At 38.9% G+C, this 24,763-nt stretch overlaps 1 protein-coding gene across 3 annotated transcripts in view; it reads left to right on the plus strand.

Annotated features, from left to right (window-relative positions):
• LOC149225213 (cation-chloride cotransporter 1-like) overlaps positions 1–20,788 on the plus strand; it is a 169,763-nt gene extending 148,975 nt beyond the window's left edge. For all 3 annotated transcript variants that reach the window (XM_089376997.1, XM_089376999.1, XM_089376998.1), the window contains exons 10-13: positions 9,293–9,487; positions 9,773–10,173; positions 10,454–10,615; positions 19,376–20,788. In XM_089376997.1, the coding sequence (XP_089233123.1) occupies positions 9,293–9,487; positions 9,773–10,173; positions 10,454–10,615; positions 19,376–20,454 (1,837 nt within the window). In that variant the 3' untranslated portion in view covers positions 20,455–20,788. The remainder of the gene's footprint in view (positions 1–9,292; positions 9,488–9,772; positions 10,174–10,453; positions 10,616–19,375) is intronic.
• Positions 20,789–24,763: the final 3,975 nt, after the last annotated feature.

Below are 24,763 nucleotides of genomic sequence, written 5' to 3' on the forward strand. Positions count from 1 at the left end.
CAAAGTACATAGAGGGATTGATGCTCTTTATTAAATACTAGTTCCTTACCCACGTACATGACAAAATCCAATAGAAACGTTGCAATCCTTGGAACCCTGAAATCTTGAGAATTTGTTAAGTCTACTGGATTTTGAGTAAAATATGAAATTGTACTCTCTGTATGAAATCCAATGAGGTTGGAACCACTCTCAAACATCTTGAGTCATTTTATGGTAATGTTAAAATTTTAAGTAAAAGGATGGAAATGAAAAATTAAGGAGAATGTCACTTTTACTTTAAGAATTTAACATTACCGTGAATTGTATAGCAATAATAGGACCATAGGCTTGAGTATTAGGATGAGGACCATAGACTTGAATATTTGGCTGGCCTAGGGGAGAATTAGAAGTGGACCAACCAAATGAAGAAATAAAAAAAAGGAATTTTTTTACGCTGCCCCAGGAAGGTACAAACCGCATGGAACCGGTTCCAAATTGGCCTATTCCAGTTCAGAGGCCTGGTTCAGACCAGTTTTGGGCAAAAAACAACCAGACTGGCCGATTCCACCGGTTTTGGTCCGATTCTGATAACATTGCATTTAGGCATATGCTTGCTTGCCTCTTTGCCTACCTACGTTTTCCTTCTTTTTTTATTGTCATTTTGCTATGATTTTCATGCCCATGAAACAATGTAAGGGTTTTTTCCATAATTGGACAACACGCTTGATTTTAGTTTTCAACTTTTTTTTGCACTGCCTTATTGGCATTTTTCATTACAAATAATCTAATTTAAATTTCTAAAAATTTGATTTTTTAAATGAGTAGGCTGTCATTTTTTGTGCGGTGGGGGTTTAATGCCATTTTTTTTGTGTTTTTGGTGCCCTAGAATTGAATTTTGATGCTGTCCATTTCCACTGCAAATATGCCAAAGGACTTGGACCCATTTTGGCAGTTTGGAGAACTTGAAGATGGGACAAAATGACAACGATTGAATTACAAATTGTGTGTTCAACATATGACAAGAAGGATTTGCTGGTTGAAATACCATTTGGCTAAAATTCATGGGCATGATGTTGAGATTTGAAAGTCATCTAGCCCGAAGGTTATGAGAGTTGCATGCAATGCAATTTATGAAAAGGATAGAAAGAAGGAAGAGGTAGTTGCAAACATGGGTGAATGTGAAGGCAGATATTCAGTGCTATCTACCTCTGAGGTTTAGGGTAGTGGGAGGGGATGCACAACCTCACCTACTGAGAGGTCATCATTTTTTGTTCCACGAATTGGAGTTGGAGCACAACCTTCAATGAAGTCAGTGATATAAAAAGGGAGAAGCAAGAAGCAAACAAGGTTATGGGGAGGTGTCTTTTTTGGAGTGACTTACCTCTCAGCATCACCAAAAAAATCCATTTTGGCAGCCAATGCAAGAAGCTATTGTTGTTGTGGGCCTAGGGTACAAAAGTGCTACATATGAGGAGTTGTAGGGGCCAATCCTTCGAGCAGAAAAGGACATCAAATCTAGATTTGCAAAGTTGAACTTTGAAGTAGTCAAGGGAGGTCTCTAGATTCACAGTGATGTCTGATGGATGGACAAATAGGGAGGGTAGGACCCTTCTAAATTGGTACATTGTCCTACAGGTACCATGTTTATTAAATCAACGGATGCATCAACACTGATATGTGGGTTGTTAAATAGGTTCCTCCAAGAGATTGGTTTGCATAATGTCGTGCAAATCATAATAGATAATGCATTGCACATTGTATTTATTTGATGCTTGAGGATATGGGGAATCTCTCCTTCATCAAGGAGGTGATTGATATGGCTAGGAGCATCCCCAAGTTCATATATAACCTTGCTTTTGTTCTTAGCCTCATGAGGAGATGCACTAGAAACAAGAAGTTGCGACATCCTGTAATCAATTGTTTTTACACCAACATCATGACTCTTCAGTGTACTTGAATGTCAGTTTGAGTTGAAGCAAATGTTTGTTTGTTATGAGTGGTGTGATTGTGGACAAGGGTACCCATGGGTTTAATAAACACATGATGTTATGGGATGTGATTGATAGTTGGTGGACGAAGATTCTCCATCGACCCATTCTTGGAACAACACTTTTCCTCAACCTCGCCTTTTCCTACAAATGCAACTTTGATTTTGATGGTGAAATGATGGAAGGGATCCATGCTTGTCTTCATAGGATGATACCTGATCCCAAGATTCACAACGCATTCAATCACAAGATAGAGAGGTATCAGGATGGTACTGGACTATTTGTATTTGATGATGCTATTCGTGAACGAACCACCTTGATGCCAAGTAAGTGACAAGTCATGACTCATTAGAATTTATAGCTCTAGATTTTTTAAATTCAATTGTGTTTTATTTGAAAGGTTAATTATTGTGAAAATTCTATCACTGCAACAACTGATTTATTTTACCTACTTATTTCTGAATAAGTTATTTACGAAAACCCTTCAGTAAACATTAAAATAAATTTTGCTGCAGATATCACACCATAATACAGAAACAAACACATGCACAAGAATCAACACATCAGCACATATTTTGGACAATTGTCCCTAGAAAAACCCAATGTGGGAAAACCAGTGCAGCAAAGGAGGATTTTTATTATTCAGCAATTCTTTAGTACAATTGGGTGCCAAACTGGGTTACCCAACAGAGAAAAATACTCCAACACTTCTCCTAGTCTTAGCATCAGACTTGCTGACCCCTGATATTCACTCAATTTGATATCCTTACTCCCGGTGTACAAGAGTCCATAATTGACTGTTCCTTGTATATATCTGAGAACATGTTTTGCTGTTGCCCAATGCGCTCTCTTCGGCTCCACCATGAATTGACTGAGGGTGTTGACAGCGTAACAAATGTCTGGCTTGGTATTGACCAGATACATCAGGGACCCTATGAGCTGCCTGTATAAGGTGGGATCAACATCCTTGTCTTCTGATGCATCAATTTTCTTCCAGTTGGTGATCATTGGAGTAGCCATGGGTCTACAATCCTCCATCTTGAATCTCTTCAGAATTTCTGTAGCATATCTCCTTTGTCGAAGGAAGATCTCCCCCTTTTGCTACCAAACTTCCAACCCCAGGAAATAATGCATTTGTCCCAAATCCTTCATGTCAAATTTTGTGGCTAGATTCTTCTTGCAGTACCCGGTGAGCTTGGATGATCCTGTCAGGAAGAGATCATCCACATATACTACTAGGAGTAGAGGCTCATTCTCTACAACCAGATAGTAGAGATTTGGATCTGCGCCCATACAAGGCTTTCTTCAATCTACATACATGAGACTTCTTCTCATGTGTCTCAAAGCCTTCTGGCTATTCAATGTATACCTCTTCTTCTATCACCCCGTTCAAAACTGCCGTTTTGACATCCATCTGATGAATCTCCCATCCCATCTGTGTTGCAAGAGATATCACGGTTCTAATAGATGTATACCTGGCTACTGGGGTGAAGATCTCTTCGTAGTCAATTCATTCCTTATAAGCATACCCCTTAGCCACAAACCTGGCTTTGTATTTTTCCACAATGCCATTTGCAGCGTATTTAATCTTGTAGATCCCTCTCGAACCTACCACCGATCTGCCTTGAGGCCTTGGCACTACCTCTTAGATATCGTTCACCATTATGGAGTTGTACTCCTCTACCATCGCATCCAACCAAACCTGATGTTGAGCAACCTCCTGAAAATTGGCAGGCTTCCCATCTCTAGCTACTAATGCTTGATATCTATTTGGTTGTTTTCGCTCCCTCTTATTGTTCCTTGGTGCACTAATGAAATCCTCTGCATCTCACAGAATCTGACGAAGTTACCTGTTCGTTCTTCCTCTGCCAGCAGGTGCCTCTGTTAGCTCCTCCTCGTCCTGTGATTCTTCCTGATCCGAGGAAGAATTCTTTACTTCCGTTGGTTGAAGAGGGAGGAAGAATTCTTTACTTCCATTGGTTGAAGAGGTTTGACCAATGACTTCTCTTTTGACTGCTCCTCGGAAGGCATTTCTCGAGATTTTCTGAAAGCCCTGTCCTCCATGAACTTCACATCTCGTCGAACTACTACCTTCCTGCTCCCTGGAAGATAGATTCTGTATGCCTTAACGTTCTCGCTTTATCCCAATAGATATCCTTTCTTTGCAGTTTGATCCAACTTCTTCTTCTTTTCCTCGGGTATGCGGCAATATGCTAAGCTCCCAAATATCCTGAAATGACTGACTTTAGGTGTCTTCCCTGTGAACACTTTATCTGGAGTAATCTTGCCCAATGCCTGATGAGGAGTTCTATTCTGAACATAGACTGTCGTGTTGCATGCTTCTACCCACAGGAATTTTGGCATATCTTGATCATACATTATGGCCCTAGCTGCTTCTACGATAGTCCTGTTCTTCCTTTCTGCTACTCCATTCTACTTTGGATTGTAAGGAGCTATCCACTCTCTTCTGATGCCCTCCTTAGCACAAAAATCAGTGAAGTCCTTATCGACATACTCTCCACCATTATCTGAGCGCAAAACTTTTATTTTCTTCCCAGTCAGATTCTCCACCAATGCCTTGAACTTTTTGAATCGACAAAAAACCTCGTCCTTGGTTTTCAGAAAATAAATCCAAGTTTTCCTTGATGGGTCATCATTGAAGGTGAGGAAGTACTCGACACCACTAAGAGCTTTAGTGGATATAGGTCCGCAGATATCTGAGTGTATCAATCCTAGTACACTCTTGGCCCTGTTTTTACTTCTAGGAAATGCTGCTTTAGCATACTTTCCTAGAGCACATCCTTTGCATACATCATCTCGTTCTGTACTAAGATCCGAAACTCCTGTTATAGTGTTCTTGAGAATTCTCAAAGCCCCATGGTGCAAATGTCACATTCTTCTGTGCCATAGTTCGTTCAAATCCTTGTCTCCATCACTGCCTATTAGTGCCATTGGTGATTCTAGTTGTAGTCTGTACAACCTGTTACTTTTGATCCCGATCTGCACTTTCTTTTTCCAGCTTGGGTGTTTGACGTATACTTTCTCCTTGATGAAGAAAATGTCATAGCCTTTGCCTTGAAGTTGCGACACAGAAAGTAAGTTTATCCCCAATCCTGGTACATGTAGCACATTGGTAGCATGGAACCGCTCTCCCGTTTTTGTTTGAAAAACTATGGTACCCTTCCCTATTGGAGTACACTTTGCTTTGTTCCCCATGGTGATCTGAAAGTTCATCCTCTCCTCCTGATAATCTGACAAAACATTCCCGAATTCCCGTCATATGCCAAGAGGCTCCACTGTCGATATACCATACCTCTGATGATGCAGAGCTAGTCACACAAGCCACTTCTTCTTCCAGCCTAGAAGCCAACATAGACAAATCGAAATTACTGTCTCTTCTGCAATTTTCTGAAAATCTGTGAGTCTCCTGACGTAGATGCCTCAACATCATGGTCTTGACCCATAATTGATTTTCCCTTCCTGTCTCTGATTACTTGCTCTGATACCATGTGAAAATTCTATTTTACCTACTTATTTCTCAATAAGTTATTTACGAAAACCCTTCATTAAACATTAAAATAAATTCTGCTGCAGATATCACACCATAATACAGAAACAAACACATGCACAAGAATCAACACAACAACACAGATATTTTGGACAATTGTCCCCGAGAAAACCCAATGTGGGAAAATCGATGCAATAGAGGAGGATTTTATTATTCAGCAATTCTTCAGTACAACTGGGTGCCAAACTGGCTTACCCAACAGAGAAAAATTCTCCAGCACTTCTCCCAGTCTCAGCGTCAGGCTTGCTGGCCTCTACGTAGCTCCCAGACTCTCTACGTCAGCTCTTGCCTCTCTGCATCAATACTGGGCCTCTTTGCGTCACCCACGCAGGCCCTCCAGTGACTGTGGAATCTGCTGCCTCTGCGTCTGCCTGATGTTGGAATTTCTAAGTCTATCCGTCAGAAATTCTTCCTGTACTATCTGATTTATTTCTTCCTACTTGTTCATTTACTTAACAAGCTATTTACCATGTAAATACTGAAAATAAATACAAGTACAATATCAACACATACAGATCATCAACTGAAAGAAACAAGAACACAAGTGACACAGTTATTTTTTGACTAATGCCCCAGAAAAACCCAATGCGGGAAAATCGGTGCAGCTATCAGAGGGTTTTATTATTAAGTAGTTTCAGAATACAATCTGGGTGCCAGAAATTGCTCACCCAATAGAGAATGCCCTTGGCAATAGTACCTCTCAGTCGGAGACAGATATTAGCTCCAATTTGACCCACGAAATCTCCCAGCGTTAGCCTCTAGGGTCTGCGTCAGCCTCTCTGGCCCAACATCAGCCTATTTGGCCCAGCGTCAGCCTCTCGAGGCTTTGCGTCAGCCTCTGGAGCCTTTGCGTCTCCCATGCTGGCCTTCCTCAGGCTCTATGCACCTCTTGGCTGGCTTTGCGTGGCTTTTGGTTGCCTCTGCGTGGCCTCTAGCTGGCTCTGCGTCAACCCTCTCCTAGCTTCTGCGCTGATGCTCTCGGTACTATCTTTGCCTCTCTGCTACTATATTCACTGCCCCTCAACTGCAACTCTGATCACTCCTTCGATTTCCTCAGCAAGCCCTGCCCCAGAAAATCGAATTCTTGATCAACTCAGTGTGTTCTCCAACTGACCCTCAAGCCTCTTCTTATACTTTTCTCGTTGACAATTCAACGGTCGAGATTAAGTCCCTAATCAATGGCTAAGATTAGATCTGGCTTGATCCATGACTTTTGGACCATTCTAACTCAGTTTTATATTAATTCACATTAATATTTTATTTTCCCTAAGTTTAGACTTAGGGACTCCATTAAAAATATTAATTATTTTAATATCTCCCAAACTGGTTAGATTCTACCCAAACCATTTCTCGGTCTTGGAGATCTCATGTGCTTTAGCTTCGCCACCAATTTTCAAGGCTAGAGCACATCCGATGCTACCCCAAATCAACACCTGAGAGGCTCTGCGTCTGCCTCTCCAATCTTTGCGCTGGTCTTCTGGTGCTGTTCCCAATTCTCTGTTCCGTACCCACTGCCTCTTGCTACTCTCCAGACCACTAGTTCGAATTTCTCAACTAACCTCGCTCCAGAAATCGAACTAACTAGTGTCCCTCAGTATGTTCTCCAACTGACCCTCAAGCCTCTTCTTATATTTTTCCTGTTGGTCCTTCAACGGTCGAGATTAAATTTCTGATCAACGGCTAAGATTAGATTTGGCTTGATCCATGACTTTTGGAACCTTCTAACCCATTTTTATATTAATACTCATTAATATTTTTATTTCCCAAGTTTAGACTTAGGAACCCATTAAAAATATTAATTATTTTAATATCTCCTTCACCCGGCAGAATTTCCCCAAACCATTTTTGGGACTTGGAGATCTCATGTGCTTTAGCCTATCCACCCATTTTCATGGCTAGATCACATCTGATGCTACCCCAAATCAACAATTATGTTTTCTTTATTTTGTTGTAGATGTTTGTTGGAGAAACTATGGTGCAAGGGCACCAAATTTACAGAAATTGGCCATCAGACTCCTCAGTCAAACCTGTAGCGCTTCGAGATGTGAGCGCAATTGGAGTGTATTTGAGAAAATACACTCAAAGAAGCACAATAGGTTATAACTTTGAACTTCAACTCAACATTGCATTTATTGTAATTTATGACCCTTAAGAATCAAGAATCATTAATTTTTTTATGGCACTCCTATAGGTTGGAGTTCTCATGTCTTAATGACTTGGTGTATGTCTATTACAATCTCTAACTATAGATGAAGCAAATGGAGGAGCAAGGGGAGGATCAGGAGGTGGAGGAGAATATGCTAGCAACCCTGAGTACAACAACAGGAGGAGCAAGGGGAGGATCCTGAGGTGGAGGAGAATATGCTAGCATTAACACCACCTTCTACAAATATTGATGAGCACAATTCTATACCCATCAATGATCGTCTGACATTTGGTGCAGGGCCAGGGCCTTCTGCTATTAAGGGAAGGCCTGACAAACAACCCATCATCCTTTCCTGTAAAAGGGAGAGAGGGCATTGATCTTAGATAGCTAGTTGTTAGTTCTGTTTCTTTTGCCTTTGTACATATAACTCATGATGACGAGATACATTTATATATGTGATGCTATTTTGTATCGCTTCTCCACATTTGAGTCCTTGATTGGAAAACTATCAGAGTTCATAAGGATTTAGTATCGCCTTTGATGTATCTTTTTATTTGGCATCCACCATATCATATATATCAATGCTTTCTTCATATTTATGTGCCAATGTGTTTATCTAATGTTGTTGTTTATTTATATGTTTAAAATTATTACAAAAATGTTGGAATCATGATTGTCGTTACATCAAAACCCGTAGGTGTTAGTAAACTGACGCATCGCCAGAGTTAACGGATCCTCAAGAGGTGGTTAGGCACATGTCGTGAAACACATGGGGAGCACTGGATTATTCAATGCCCAACAATCTCCCCCTAGTGCAAGCCAGGGGTGTTTCAAACTCGAGACCTTTGGCTTTGATACCACTTGTTGGAATCATGATTGCCGTTACACCAAAATCCATAGGTGTTAATAAATTGACACATCGCCAAAGTTAACAGATCCTCGAAAGGCGGTTAAGCACATGTCACGAAACACATGGGGAGCGCTGGATTATCCAATGCCCAACAAAAACTGAATATATTTTAATTTTTGCATTTTTTAATGTTTGCTGCAGTTTTTCAATTTTTGTCGATTTTTTCACCAATGTTTCCAAAAAGATGTTTTCTAGACCCTCGCCGATTTTTTCAACACTGGTTCATTCATTGGTGTTATATCAAAGCATAAGGTTTTACTTTAGTCTCTTTCCAACCATTTGAGTGTTTCTTGACAAAGACCTAATTAATGTTTCCTTTCTCTAACCTACTTGTCCATCTCAAACCCACCGCCTTCTCAAACCCACTGCTGGTTCACACAAGCTCATATCTAGACCCCTAGAGTCTCTTAGTGATATGGCTGCCTAATAATTTACATCAACCCTGGCCTAGAGCAGAACGAAACATCAATCAATAGTTGCAGACTCACAGCAATACTTTGGCGTGCCCCATGTCCAATGGTGCATGTGCAGCTAATCATCAATTTCACAATATTGGGATCCTATCAGCATTATATGTTGTACGTATAACCTTGTGTTATTCACAATTGCAACAATTTATTTTCTTACTAGCATATAAATCTACATTTCTTTCTCAAATAAACTATCTGAAATCTTTTTCTAATCACTTCTGGTTTATTCAGGGCATTGCTGGGACTTTTCTTTCCTGCTGTGACTGGCATTATGGCTGGTTCAAATCGTTCTGCATCCTTAAGAGACACTCAGCGTTCAATACCTATTGGAACATTGGCAGCAATTGGTACTACTACTGCTATGTATTTGGTTTCTGTATTGATGTTTGGAGCTGTAGCCACAAGAGAGGCGCTTTTAACAGACAGGTATTTTTTTTTTGATCCGTTCTTTTTTTAGATAATTATCGTAATTCTTGTTTTCTTGGTGTAAGATCACATGCTCTCATCCACATGTCTCGCATGCTTCATTTTATTAAATCTCTTTGCAATTCAGTTATTAAACTAAAGATTCTCTGAGTGGTGGATTTGCTTACCAATTGTGATGCAAACTGATTCTGTCCTTTTGTTGATACAATGCTCCAAAAATTAACAAATCTGTTAATCCATCTTACCCTTCAAAAGCTAATTTGTGCATTTAATATGTTTGGTCAGGCTTCTGACAGCAACAGTCGCTTGGCCAGTGCCAGCAGTTATCTACATTGGTATTATCTTATCCACTCTTGGAGCAGCACTTCAGAGTCTTACAGGCGCTCCTCGCCTGCTTGCAGCAATTGCTAATGATGATATTATCCCAATACTGAAATACTTCAAGGCTGCTGACAGTACTGAACCATATCTTGCAACTCTTTTTACAGCGTTTATCTGTGCTGCCTGTGTAGTACTTGGAAATATTGATCTGATCTCACCCGTGATAACTATGTTCTTCCTTCTATGCTATTCTGGTGTGAACTTGTCATGTTTCCTTTTGGATCTTCTGGATGCACCAAGCTGGCGCCCAAGGTGGAAATTTCACCATTGGAGCCTTTCACTTATTGGTGCTATGCTTTGTATTGGTAAAGCTCCAATCTCCATTTCTATTTGATTCCAGTCAAGGTATCTAGGAAATTTACTTTTCAAGATTATTTTCTTCAGCCAATGGAGTGTAGCAGTAGCTATAAATATCCATATTCGTCTGTTTATTAAGTTGTCTCTAGTTCTTGTGGTGATAGAACACCCTTTGTTGGTAAATTTGTGGAACTGGTTATGAGAAGATAAATTCTGAATTTTATTCCTTTTTCTTTTGCTCATAGTAAAATGTGTATTGTTGTTTTAACTGTGTCTTCTTTTTTACAGTTATCATGTTCCTGATATCTTGGACATTCACTATTGTCTCTTTAGCACTTGCAAGCCTTTTATACTATTATGTATGTCTCAAGGGGAAAGCTGGTGACTGGGGAGATGGTTTCAAAAGTGCATATTTCCAACTTGCTTTGCGAAGTCTTCGCTCCTTAGGAGGTGATTTTCCTACATCTTTTAAAAATGTATTTTATATTTTGTTTTGAAGAGAACTATGTCAGCTTGGAGAATTAGGGATTCAAATGTCTATCATGTCATGGTTTCTGGGATATGCTCTCAACTCTGTTAGCTTCACAATGTAATCAGGATTTGTGTGGGCATGCCAACCAATGCCTTTCTTAAAGTGTGCTTCAGTTGCCATTGGCCTGTGGCCTTGTGGTCAAGATTTGTCATTGCTCATAACCAACCTATAAATGGTTAAGTAATAGAAAATTTTCTTCTACATATGCAATATGCAAGAGCTCATAACCAACCTATAAATGGTTAAGTAATAGAAAATTTTCTTCTACATATGCAATATGCAAGAGAAAGTTAGGACTATGATAGTTCATTCAAACAGATAGGCCACAAGCTCAAAATGGAAGTTCAACTTAGTTTCTGGAATCTTGGAAGTGTTTCATATTCCCATGAATGGGTATTTTTAAGGATGTAAACCTTGAAATTGAGAAAAAACCATGTGGGAAGTGCATTATATTTTCTAACACATGTATCTTGCCTTCTACGATATAAGTTTTGTAATGGTTAGGGGATTATGGGATGGGTGTTGAAGAATGTAACTAGTTTTGGTCTTCATAATTGTATTTGAGTCATAATGAAATATATTTGTCAAAAGAAAGAAAAATAAATTATATTATTAAAGAAATTGACTTATTAAAGCACGTGTTTCAAGCTTGGGTCAATTGTTTTTAGGTAAAAGTCTCCATTGAAGACTTCTAGCGTTTATGTCAAGTGTCCTTGTCCATGTCATAATGTAAAAGACCCTTCTTGGGCTCTATTTGTCAAAGAAGAAATTTATTTTATTGTAAAATAGGTCAATTAGGCTTCTTCCACTAGGTCGGCCTCAAACTGGACAAGTCGACCTAAATTGAGGGGCAGAAACACCTATATAAGGCAACAACTCAACCTCATTTGTCACTCACACTCATAAGTTTGATCTGCAACTTTTGGGGCCAGAAAAAAATGTGAATTTCTAAGGAAGAAGAGGAAAGGGCTAGCAAAGAAGGAGGACCTTATCAAGCAAGAGAAGTCAAGTTTTTCTCTCTCCCATCCTACACGTGTGAATTCTTGGAGTATTACAGGGGGCCGAAATTCTGCAGTGACTAGGAAGGCCGAAATTCTAAAGTTGGGGTCAAAATTATGTAGCTAGGAGGTCGAATTTATGGATTGTTGCTGGGCTGAAGGTGTTGGACAAGAAGAGACAACTGGAAATTGCTAAATCATCTTGGAAGGCTGACTTGGTGGAGGATGAAGGTCTATGGTATTGGTCTATCTCATTTTGAATCTACTAGATGAAGAGTTCTTTGACTAGGTTTTCCCCTATATAAGGGTTTTAGCCTTGGTTGAGTGCCTACATTTGGTGTACTTGAACTTCGTGTTCTGGTGTTTGTAATTGCTTGATGAAACTAAGATAAAGAAAGAACATAAAGAAGTTAATAAGAACATAATAATATCACGAGTAATTATTAGCATAAGAAAATCTTTTTGCCTTTCTAATTTTCTAACATGGTATCAAAGCTAAGGTGAAGAAGAAGGAAAAAGGCAGGTTGAAGATCTATTGAGGAAAAGGAGATCAAAGGAAGGTCATTAAGGAAAAAGGATCATATAAGGAGATAAGTCTACTATCTATAGGAACTATGTCAAACTCAATGAAGGGAGAAAACAAACTAGAAGGAGCCTCCAACTACAGGGCCTGGAAAAAGAGGATAGATCTCATCCTCGAAAAGAACAAAGTTTTAGATCTTGTTCAAGGAAAAGTCAAGAAGCCTGCAGATGAATCAAGTGAAGCAGAGAAAACAAAGTTTAGAGAAACCGAAATCTTGACCATGAACCTAATAGTGGATAGAGTAAAAGACAACCTCATCCCATACATATCCAACATAGATTCCGCTCAAGAAATGTATGAGGCTCTTTCCAAATTATTCACCATCAAGAACATTGGTCAAATAGCAAGTCTCAAGAATGAATTAAGAACTATTAAGATGACAAAAGACAATATTGTATCATCCTACTTTATAAGGATATCTAGAATCAGAGATGAACTCCAAGCAATAGATGAAATTGTCCCAGAAAAGGAGCTCGTAATTACTGCTCTTTTAGGACTACCAAAATCTTGGAGTGCCTTTGCATCAAGACTTAATAGTTGGAAGGATACTCCAACATTTGAACAAATGTGGAATGCATGCAATCAAGAAGAAGCTTGAGTATCGTTAGTAAACAACAAGGAGGATGAAGAAGAAAACATCTCTAATGCCTATTCTGCTCATCACAAGAAGAAGGGAACCTTCAAGAAGTTCAAAGGACCAAAGAAGAAGGTTGACCTATCCAAGATCGAATGTTACAATTGTCACAAGATGGGTCACTACAAAAATCAATGTCCGGAGAATCCAAGGAATAAGAAGAGAGATAGGGATCAAGCAAATGTTACCGATGAAGCTCCACCTAAGAAGAACAAGACCAAAGAATCAGAAGTCAAGGACTTATACTACTAAGTCCTCTCTCTCACACATATCCCTCTTAGTCTTCTATTTTAAGTTTTAATTGTTTTCCTTTATGTTTTGATTTCTAGAGTTTGTAGGTCCAATACGTCTTGTTAGGACATTTTTGAATTTTTGATAAGTTGTAGGTATCCCTCAAAGTTTGGGTTAAGAGGGAGCCTTCCCCATTTTACGAAAGATAAGTATTTTTTTCTTTGTATCATCCTTTCATGTTTGGTTTCCTCCTCACATCGAGACTTGTTTATATTATATGCTAATAACCATTTCTTTGTATTTTCCATGGTAGGAAAAGATTGCAGAATACACAAAGGTTATGGAGGAGACCTCAAAGGATAAATTTGAAGCATGGAAGAAGTTTTGTTGCAAAGAAAAGCTCTTCAAGAATTGATGTACTGCAACATTTGTTAAGGAGCAACTCAAAGGTAGGCCTTAGACTATAAGCTTTGTTATAAAGTTCTCTTCATATAAAAGGTACGATCATTCTTCTTTTGAAATTTTCTTTACATTACTAACATTGTTATGTCTAGGGTTTTGAATAACAAAGATGCTTGTTAGGGTGATTAATCATTAGATTGAGTCTACCCTTATGATATTATTTGATCATTCTTGTGTAACCCTAACCTTTAGGGTTCACTACAAAACCCTAACCTCTTCTTGCTAAGGGTATGCCAATATTGATTATGAAACCCTAGTCTACATAGGGTTGTTGATGAAATCTAGAATTCATATTCTTTTGATGTTTAGTGTTTTGATATTATAGAAACCCTAGCCCTTTAGGGTTTTCTATTAATGTCTAAATTATGTATTGAAATCCTAGATCTTTAAGGTTTGGTAACTTAGGGTTGATGAGCAAAACCCATGTAATGACTATAGTAAGATCCTAGGAATGAAGCCCTAGGTGTATGTTCGTATGTTTGATCGAAATCCTAGCCCAGTGAAAATTGCTGTATATATAACTTTGATGTACTCATGTTTGTGTCTTGGGTTTACCTAGTACATATGAATATTGATATAAAATGCTAGTACGTGAAATCCTAGATAGGTATATGCGTTGAGACTCATGTTTTAGTTTATGAATTCTAGGGTATGTAGCAAAGCCCTAGTAGAAATTAATATTCCAGGAGATGATGATGTTTTTAATTTTCACTACGATTTAGTTTTGATGATAAAATCTAGGGTTTGCAACTAACCCTAATTGAAGTCTGACATGTAAAAGCATATTGTTGATGTAAAACACTATGATTGGATTGCTATTTGATTGAATTGCTGATATCTAAGGCTTTGTGTCTCAAAGTTGAAATTTAGTATGTAAAGAGATGTAACTTTTGCTGATTATGAACCTAACTAGGTTTAGGTGTTTAATGTCTAAAGTCAAAATGCTTCCATATGATTCTGATATAGTTAACTTCATGCTTCTGTATGTTCATACTTGTTATTAAAAGTTTTGTAGGTACATAATCTTCAAGATATTGAAGATGTTCGTAAGTAAAGATGACCTGATAATATTGATAAGCATGATGAAGGAAGTTATGTGAATGATGATGATCTATATGACCTTGGTACGGTAAGAAGGAATGAAGCCGTCAAGGGTTCTTTGATGTTATAGAAGAAGAAAGTGGTTGATCTCTCTAAGTTGAGAGGGAGCCTGGATAAAATAAAGTATCTCCCCAATTGAGAGGGTGGGCATATTATGATAGTGAATACTTTGAGGTAAGCAAAGGTACTATCGATAAATGTTCATGAAGTTGCAAACAAAAGTCTTGAGAAGATCTGAAGATGTATTTGGTGTTGTTGAAGAAATGAAAGAAGAAGAAAGCTTCCAACAATTTGTAGATTGGATAATTTGATGATGACATAAGCAACATTCGAATGAATGAGGACCTCAAAGGTTTGTGTTTACTTATTTATGTATTTGAAAGTTTATTACTGATTGGGGTTGTATTTGTACAGGTAACTCTCTCCATAAGAAGGTTGAACACTTGGGAAGCATTCTTGGACAAATGGATATATCTAGTTTATTAGGGAGAGATGAAGCATCTAATGGTGGATGCTTGGGAGGACATTTGGCTGGCCTATGTGATGATATCTAGATCCTGAAGGCATTAGTCGTGGAACTCCGACCTTGGATATGCACCTAGATCCCTGGGTTGATGGTTAGCTAGTAAGCCTAATGGTACCTAGAGTGGCTAAAAGCTTGAGTCCATCTTAGTTCCACCCGGATAGAATACCCTAAGCAGTAGTGCAGTGGATGTGGGGCAACAAGCCAAACATCAACACAGAGGACCGATGCAGAGGATCAGTTTGATGCTTCTATGGTGAAACATTGTTAGAGCACATTCCTTGTTAAGAGGGAGTGTTGATTTTGGGTAGCATCGGATATGCTCTAGCCATGAAATTTGGTGGAGAGGCTAAGGCACATGAGATCTCCAAGACCCAAAAATCGTTTGGAGAAATTCCATCTAGATGAAGAGATATTAAAATAATTAATATTTTTAATGGGTTCCTAAGTCTAAACTTAGGAAAATAAAAATATTAATATAAAATGGGTGAGAAAGTTCTAAGTGACGAGGATCAAGCCGGTTCTAATCCGAGCCATTGATTAGGGACTTAATCTTGGTCATTGAATCGTCAACAGGAAAAGTATAAGGGGAGGCTTGAGGGTCAGTTGGATATACATTAAGAGAGATCAAGAATTTGATTTTCTGGGGCAAGGTTTGCTGAGGAAATCGAGTTAGTGATTTGCAGTGAGGGGCAGTTCAACAGGAGGCTGAAGAAGCAGTTCGACATGAGGCCGAAGAATATATAACAGATAGGCAGTGCAGTGCTGGGAGAGATAACGCAGACCCAAGAAGGGCTGACGCAGAGGCCGTAGGAGCTGGTGTAGAGGACGCTGACGCAAAAGCCGTAAAGGCTGACGCAAAAGCCGTAAAGGCTGACGCAAAAGCCGTAAAGGCTGACGCAAAAGCCGTAGAGGCTTACACAAGAGTTGTAGAGGGATTTAGAGGCAGCGCTGGGAGATTTGTGGGGCAAATTGAGAGCATATCAACAGATTCTGAGCCAGGAGAGGGTGAAGCAGTTATGGAGCAATGCTTGGAGTAGCTTTCGCTGTCCAGCATAGGGAACAGTCAGAGTCACTATGGGGTTTGATCATTCGGTTGTTGATTTTGCTAGAATACCTGTCTCCGGATAGAGGTACTACTGTCGAGGATATTCTCAGTTGGGTGAGCCATTTCTGGCACCCTAGTTGTATTCACGAAATCAGCTTAATAATACAAACCCTCTATATGCTGCACTGATTTTTCCATATTGGGTTTTTCCAGGGACAATTGCCCAAAAATAACGGTGTCCCTTCTGTGATTGTCTCAGTTTATTTCAGTACATGATCTATATATTTGTGAAGGCTGCAATAGTGTTTACTTCAATGTTTATGCAATTAAATGACTTGTTAATGTAAAGAACAAATAGGAGATTGTAAACCTGTAAGTGCAGTAGGGGTTTCTGATGTGTTAGATTCAGAAATTTTCATAGAAATTTGTACGTTTGTTGAGAGAATGAAAAGTACCTTCTTGGCTAAGAGCGAGTGTTGAGGAATTGTAGCTGCGGTCAGTATTTTCATCATCCAAGTCAAAGGAGAAATTAGTGTTCTTCTGTTGTCCAAGTCGGCCCTATTTTGACAGGTCGGCCCCACCAGTCGAAGGGGTTTGACCCTTGGTCAAAACCCCTCTTATTGAACATGTATATATTGGCAAGAGGGTCAATTCATTTGGGCATCACATCACTCAATCATTCAACTTGTTCTAGCAAAGGAATCTACTCACATGTGCGAAGGAGAAGGAGACTTTGAGCAATGAATTGACTTTATGTTTGACCTATGTTGACCTGTGTTGACTTGGCTTGACTCTGTTGTTGATCGAATCTTTGAATCTGGACTGAAGGCCGAATCTTCTCTGGATTAATAATGTCTTTTGGATTGATCACATCATTAGGATTTGGTCGATGTTTCAATCTAAGTCTAAGATCTAACATTCTCTAGATTGTTGATTGTTTGTTGACCGAAGTTTTGCACCTATTTCTGGGCGTTGACCAATGCAATTTGACCGAGATTTTCTGTGGAAGTTGCAGACCGAATTTCGGCGCTTTGACCAGAATGTGTATTGTCAGCAGATCGTTGACTCTCTGTACTTTGACTCTATTTGACTTGGTATTTAATATGGTAAATTGTTGACCTTTTGACTGGAATTCTCTGATGTACAAATTGATGAATTGAACAATCTCTCATAAGGGAAGCTTACTGGGTTTTCCCCATTGTGGTGTTTTGTCCCAAAAATTTTGGTCTTTTGTTTCATTGTCTCATTGTGATCTTCTACTGCTCTATTGTGCTTAATGGTTAAAAATTTCTTATGTGTAACTGCTTGATGATTTGAATGCTTTAAGAAGCCAAAAATAGATCATTGGAAATAGTTATCTTGAAGAAAATTGTTCGTCTTATCTGCTACTACAAAATCAATAGATTTTTCAAGTGCAATAGATACAAGCACTAATTTCTGAAATACTGATAATTACTTCAAATGATGTAGATCTTCTTTTAGCAATTCCAGTTTATCATTAAGCAATTACACTTCAGAAATTCAACCATAAATGCATAAGGACAGTAGAGATCACAATGCACAAAGAGAACACAAGATTTACCTTGGGAAAACCCACTTGGGGGAAAAACCCAACAACCTTTTCCTTAGAGAAATTCTTCAGTTCAACAAGAGATACATCTAATGCAGCTAGTCAACTATGAGATCAAATTGACCAACAAGACTATGGTCAAACCTGGTCAAACAACCCTCTTGTCAAGTCAAACTTCTGCCCTTCAACCTCGGCCCTTTTTGATATGCCTAGGCCAAATTTTGGCCTCCCAGAATATCCCCAGAAAATCGGCTCTGCTGCCCAAAAATTCGCACTGCTGCCCAGAAACTGCCCAGAATATCACACGTGCGAAGTCAAGAGAAAGAGAGAGAGAGATAGATGCTAGAGATGAACTTGTCCTTCTTCGTCCTTCTTCTTCTTTGCACAGATGCCCAGAATATTACTTGTCTTGTGTGAGATCGAATGGCGCCTTGTGGAGGAGGTCGAATGCTCTATATATAGCGATCTGCCTGTCCTAATGGGTATGTCTCTTCACTGGGGCCGACTTGACTTGCGGGAGGGCCGACTTGACTAGTTTGGAGCCAAAAATTCAAAATTAAAATTTCGAAATTTTCTCTTTTAAATCGGATATGAAGAAAATGTCTTATATTGATTCTTTCAAGGGCTAAACAATGAAAATGATATGAAGAACATGTCTTCCAAGTTCATTATACATTACAAGGGCTAAAATATAAATTATGAAGACCAACCATTGCTACAAAATCAACACCTAAGACCATGAGAAAAAAACATCATTGTAAACAATGTAGAAAATGTGCTTCAGATAGCACAGTTGTTTTCGTCATTACTTAATCAGATTTTCAGGGGTTGTGTTTCATGGGTACATTGCAAGTGACCTCGCCTGAACTTTCTGCCCTTGCATTTTCAGTTGGTACTATAAAATTGAAAATGTATGTTTATTTGTGTTATCAGTTAATTGTTTCTGAAAAGCATTCCTTCATTAAAACTTAAGTCATTGGCTGAGTATTGGATCTAGCAAGCGTATAAGATACACCATAGTGCATTCACCTTGGGTACTAAGAGTCAACTATATTGCATTCACCTTGCGTACTAATAGTCAACCATACTGCACTCACCGTGGCTACTAGGAGTCCACTGTATCAATTTCACCTTCTGTACTAGGAGTCCACTATATTGATTTCACTTTCTGTACTAGGAGTCCATTTACCTACCAACAGACAAACCAACCTCTTTGCATGAACACGGATCTGGGAATTTGTCTTTTGTTGCCAATGAACTCAGCTCAGTAATGGATAGAGGAGGGCACTTATAACACAGAAAATTGGAACCATATACACATGTTACATGTCACATGTCCTTACGGATGTAAGCTGAGGAATTGCTGAAAAAAACATGGCTGAGTAATTTTCACTTTAAGGTTTGTTACAGCAATGTTTACACTTTTATTTAATTACATTTTTTGTAAATATGGAAATATGGAGTTTAACCTTTCATATTATTACATCAAGGAAGTATTGTCTTATATATGTAAATGTTCTTAATGCAGCGAATCAAGTCCATCCAAAGAACTGGTACCCAATTCCCCTGATATTCTGTAGGCCATGGGGCAAACTACCTGAGAATGTGCCTTGTCATCCAAAGCTAGCTGATTTTGCAAATTGCATGAAGAAAAAGGGTCGGGGCATGTCAATCTTCGTTTCAATATTAGATGGCGACTACAATGAAAAGGCCGAAGAAGCAAAAGTTGCATGTCGACAATTGGCTGCATATATTGATTATAAGAACTGTGAAGGGGTTGCAGAAATCATTGTAGCTGAGAACATGCAAGAAGGCTTTCGTGGTATTGTCCAAACAATGGGCCTTGGAAATCTTAAGCCCAACATTGTTGTAATGCGTTACCCAGAAATATGGAGACAAGAAAATTCGAAAGAGATCTCAGAAACATTTGTTAGCATCATAAATGACTGTATTGTCGCTAATAAAGCAGTTGTCACAGTGAAAGGTTTGGATGAATGGCCAGGAGAGTACCAGAAACAGTTTGGAACAATTGACCTTTATTGGATAGTACGTGATGGTGGTCTCATGTTGCTTCTTTCTCAGCTCTTACTTACGAAGGAAAGCTTTGAGAGTTGTAAGATTCAGGTATTCTGCATCGCCGAAGAGGACACCGAGGCAGAGGAGTTGAAAACAGATGTAAAAAAGTTTCTGTACGACCTTCGCATGCAAGCTGAAGTAATTGTCATTACCATGAAATCATGGGAGGCACACAAAGAAGATCAAGGTTTAGAAACTGGACGTGAAGATGCCATGGAGGCATTTTCAAGAGCACGGAAACGCATAGCATTGCAGGCTGCAGACATGAAGAGGAAAATGAATGCAGAAGGAGGGTCCACATCTATAAATGAGCTTCAAGTTAATAAATTCCTTTACACTACTTTGAAACTAAATGCTACTATCTTGCGGTATTCAAGGATGGCAGCTGTCGTGTTAGTTAGTTTGCCACCACCACCACCAAATCATCCTCCATACCTCTACATGGAGTATATGGATCTTTTGGTAGAGAACATCCCCAGACTTCTTATGGTTCGTGGATATCGAAAAGATGTCGTTACTCTTTTCACTTAGAATTTTACCAGTCTTTACTGGTCAATTATTTGCATGTTTTTAAGGTACCATTTATTCTTTAGTTGTATGTCCAAAAGAATCAATTTTTCTGGCAGAGTAAATCCATTGTCACAAATACACGCAGGCCTATCTTTAGAGGGCATATTCTAATTGGGAGAGGTGTAATCATCCAATGTTGTATATCAATGATATCCGTTCCGAGTCATATTCTCTGAAGTTTTTCGTTTTTCCTCATTTAATAGTTCTGATTGGTCCTAAGATAGAGGCATATTAAAACAAATCTTACTGTCCGTATAAAATATGAGTAGAGACCTTGTTTGATTTTTTGTTTTTATATGGTTTATTTTTTGGGCTTCAAAGTTGATTGGATATTCCAAGGCTGTACGTATCACTGCATACGACCAGCCTTTATTGGAAAGGCATCATACGTGACTTGGGGCAGAGACTATGTGAATACCACAATAGACTAGCTGAGTCATTTAGACAGTCTGGCGCCATTTACTATTGCTTTAGTGTTAAATATATTTCCTCGACTAGACCAATATATTCCCTTGATTGACCATGTTTTTCCCCAGTACCATCGTTGAAAAAACAAATTCCTAAAATGATTGGAATAGCTGGTCCGTTGGGTTAATTTTGTCCTTGCATGAGACATACAATATTCTTTTCAGATGTTTGGTGAGTATAAAAGTAAACAAACAAACATAAGTTCATCAATAATGCCTGAAACCTCTAGAAAAAACAGGTTGCGTTTGGCTATAAACAGCATTACTTCCATTATAAGATAGGTTGCTCCAGTTAAAAATGGTGTCTGGGCATTTTATGCTCTTATTAGTTTTATTATTATGGTATGTTAGTTAAAAATGGTGTGGTGTCTGGGCATTTTATGCTCTTATTAGTTTTATTGTTATGGTATGTTCCTAGATGGTAAGGATTATCAGTGCTTAGCATATAATAGTTTATTAATTCATATTTGCCTCACATTATTATTGTAGGAGAATATTATTTTAGTTTGGCATGCAGAAGCATTTTTCTTTTCCTGTTTTCATGGAGTAGTTGAGATTCTATCTGTGTCTATCTTTATTATTTTGCTTAGATGCTAGTTTTTAAGATCTGTTGATTTTCTCTCTTGGTTTGTTGAGTTGGCTCTTGAAAATTTGACATGAAGCTATTGAAGCTTATGTTTGCTACTGGAAATTTAGTCAAAGATTTATTTTAACACTCAAGTGTCGAACTTTACTCTTCAGTTGGATTTCTCACATCATTGGTGTCAGAGCTTTTCAACCCAACCTTGGGTTTTGGTATTTGTTCTTTGTTCTTGCCTTCTGACCTAGACTAGGTTTGGATATTGGCTTCCTTCATTTATCATGTCCATAGAAACTTGAAGAAACAGATTTGGCAGGAGTTCCAGATGATACGATGGCAGTTGCTTCTTTGATCTCGACAGCAATAGTACCATGTGCGGTAGTGGAATGACCAAGAGCTAACTTTTCTGAATTAGGGATGTAAACATTGATATTATAGTGGCCAGTCTCTACGAGGACATCAACGAGATTTATCAAGCCAAGAGTACATTTGCTGCTTGGAGCTATTAGAATTTAGAATTAGTGAGGGGGATTACACACATCTCTTAAAGCATCTTGTTACTCAGGAGAAACATGATCCACCCTTGCATTTGTGCCTGCTGGAACCTCTCTTCTAAAAAATGCTTCGGTCATATAAGCAATTTGAAAGGGGATTTGAACGTTGAACTCTACATTCATTTTTGCATCAATTGTCAAGGCATCTCATCTCAGCGCAATCAACATTTTTGCAAAGCTTTGATCATGACACTACATGCCCGTTCAGGAGGGGTGTGATTCTATTCTTCCATGACAATGGAAGTTGTTCTCATTTGTTGACCTGTATTAAGTGGTAAGTTTTTTCTTGCGATCGACAATCTGCACATGAACAGATATAAGGTAAATGTTGGCTTGGTCTTCTAAATTCATTGACCAGAAATTAAAGTATTGACAGGCCTTGAGTGGCCAAGCAAGCTTGGAAATACATAGTCAGTTTCTTTACAAAATTGCAATGGAAAAAATGTGTGTCTTGGGTTGTGCATGTTACTTTTGGTGATGCATAATCTTGAAACGCTGTATGATAGTTTGAGGGTAAATTATTGATCTCTTATTGTTTGTATATCCTTCCTGATTACATATGGTCAAGGGGGGCATGTATGTAGTGTGAAGAAACTATGTAATGATTAGCTATAAAGATGGGGTGCACCATGTAAATATTAGAAGGCTTTCTATTGTATGATTTAAGGAAGCCTCTGCATTTTCTTTCAAGGAACTTCACTCTGGTCTTGGAAACTGCCCCAAATCACACTTGCTCATTGCTGGGCATCTTCTTAGTTGCTTGGATGGTAAGTTTTGTTCCCCAACTTGTCCTCTATCTCTCATAAAGGAGCCAAATGTCAGGCCATTGTTGCAAGTTACACCTTCCTACACCACTCTAGGCCTTTGAGCCAATGTGCGAGCTAGAGGGGGCGACGGGTGGGGAGATCGGTGGGGTGGGTGCACAGGGACACTCAATTTTTCTCAAGGCAAGAGTCCTCATCTATCACCCAAGGACAACCTATTTAATAGATGAAGCTCAAACTTGATTTATAATGAAGAAAATGGTACATGGAGTCAATCTCTGCTATTGATTTTGAATAAGAATAAGATATATATATATATATATATATATGGAGTAAATTCAAAAGGGGGCTATCTAGTAGGGGGTTTTTAATAGGATTCATCCATATGAATGATCTTTTGAACCATGAACACCATAGTCTAGTTCCACTAGGCAAATAACTCAAAGAACAGAAAGCATGGGCAAAGGAGGATGTAGAACTACTTTCTTGCACATATTCCATCAGATAGAAAATCAATGGGCACGACAAGCATAGATCCATTAGTTTATTCAACGTTTTATGAGATAGAAAATGAAGAGTAAAAATCAACATAACTTGCTTGAATTTATTCTTGACTAATGGCAACAACCTCGGTCTTTGTTACCCATCCACATACTGTTGATTTTTGGGTAGCATCGGATGTGCTCTAGCTTTGAAATTTTGTGGAGGGGCTAGAACGCATGAGATCTGTTTGGTGAAATTCCAATCGGATTGTATTTTATTAAAATAATTAATATTTTTAATGGGGTTCTTAAGTCTAAACTTAAGGAAATGAAAATATGGGTGAGAAGCTTCTAAGAGACGAGGATCAAGTCTAATTTAATCGTAGCTGTTGATTAGAGACTTAATCTCGGCCGTTGATTTCTCAGCAGAAAAAAAGTATAAATGGAGGCTTGGGGTCAGTTGGAGGACACACAGAGAGAGATTGAGGAAATCAATTTTTTGAGGTGAGAAGTTCTCAGGAGGGAAATCGATTGGGAAGATTTTGCAGCTGAGGGATTGTGATAGTTTGCGAATACAAAAAGAGAGGCGGAGAGAAGCTTGTGGAGGCAATGTAATAGCCGGGAGAGCTGACATTGGGCCAATCTGGGCTCACGCAGCGTTGATGCAAAGCCAAGAGGGCCAGCACAAGGGAAGAACTTCCTACCACGTAGAAAGTCGGGGAGCTGTTGGAGCAGTCGGTAAAGTTGACGCAGTGGGCAAAAGTGCTAACGCAGAGCCTCAGAGAGCTCCACGCAGGCCCACATAGTTACTGCGAAGGGGAAACGAAGTTGTAGCCAGGGCCAGCCAGTGTTGCTGTCGGATTCTGCAGGGTGAAGTTAGGTAGAACTCACTCAGGTTCTCTGCTATTCTATTTCTTTGTCATTGGTTTGCCAGGAGGGCAGTCATCATTTGTATTCAAAACCTCTGCTTAATAATAGAAAACCCTCAGAACTGTTGCACCGGTTTTCCCGCATTGGGTTTTTTTGGGGAAGTTTAGTCCAAAAATAAGTGTCATTTGCATGGTTGTCTCATTTATTTCTCAGGGCTTGATCTGTATAGTGGTGTAGGTTGCAGTGTATTTACATTAATATTTTCTGAACATTTCTGAAAATAACTTGTTAAATGAAGAATACAAGAGGTAATGTAAATCAGCTTACTGCGGTAGGATTTAGGGTTTGTTAGATTCAGAAATTTTCACATGGTATCAGAGCGATTGTAGATCAAGGAGCATTGAAGCCATCAACGAAAGGACAGAGGGAAATTTGTGTTGAAGACCACTGTTCCGAGAGACATCGCAGTTTCTGGCCAAGAGAGCAGAGGAGGGGTGACATAGTCACCAAGGGAGGCTCACGCAACCTGTGTCAACTTGATTGGGTGACGCTG

This window comes from Pinus tabuliformis, chromosome J (assembly GCF_031772625.1).
Source record: "Pinus tabuliformis cultivar Carrire ecotype Pingquan chromosome J, CPIR1, whole genome shotgun sequence".
NCBI lineage: Eukaryota > Viridiplantae > Streptophyta > Pinopsida > Pinales > Pinaceae > Pinus > Pinus tabuliformis.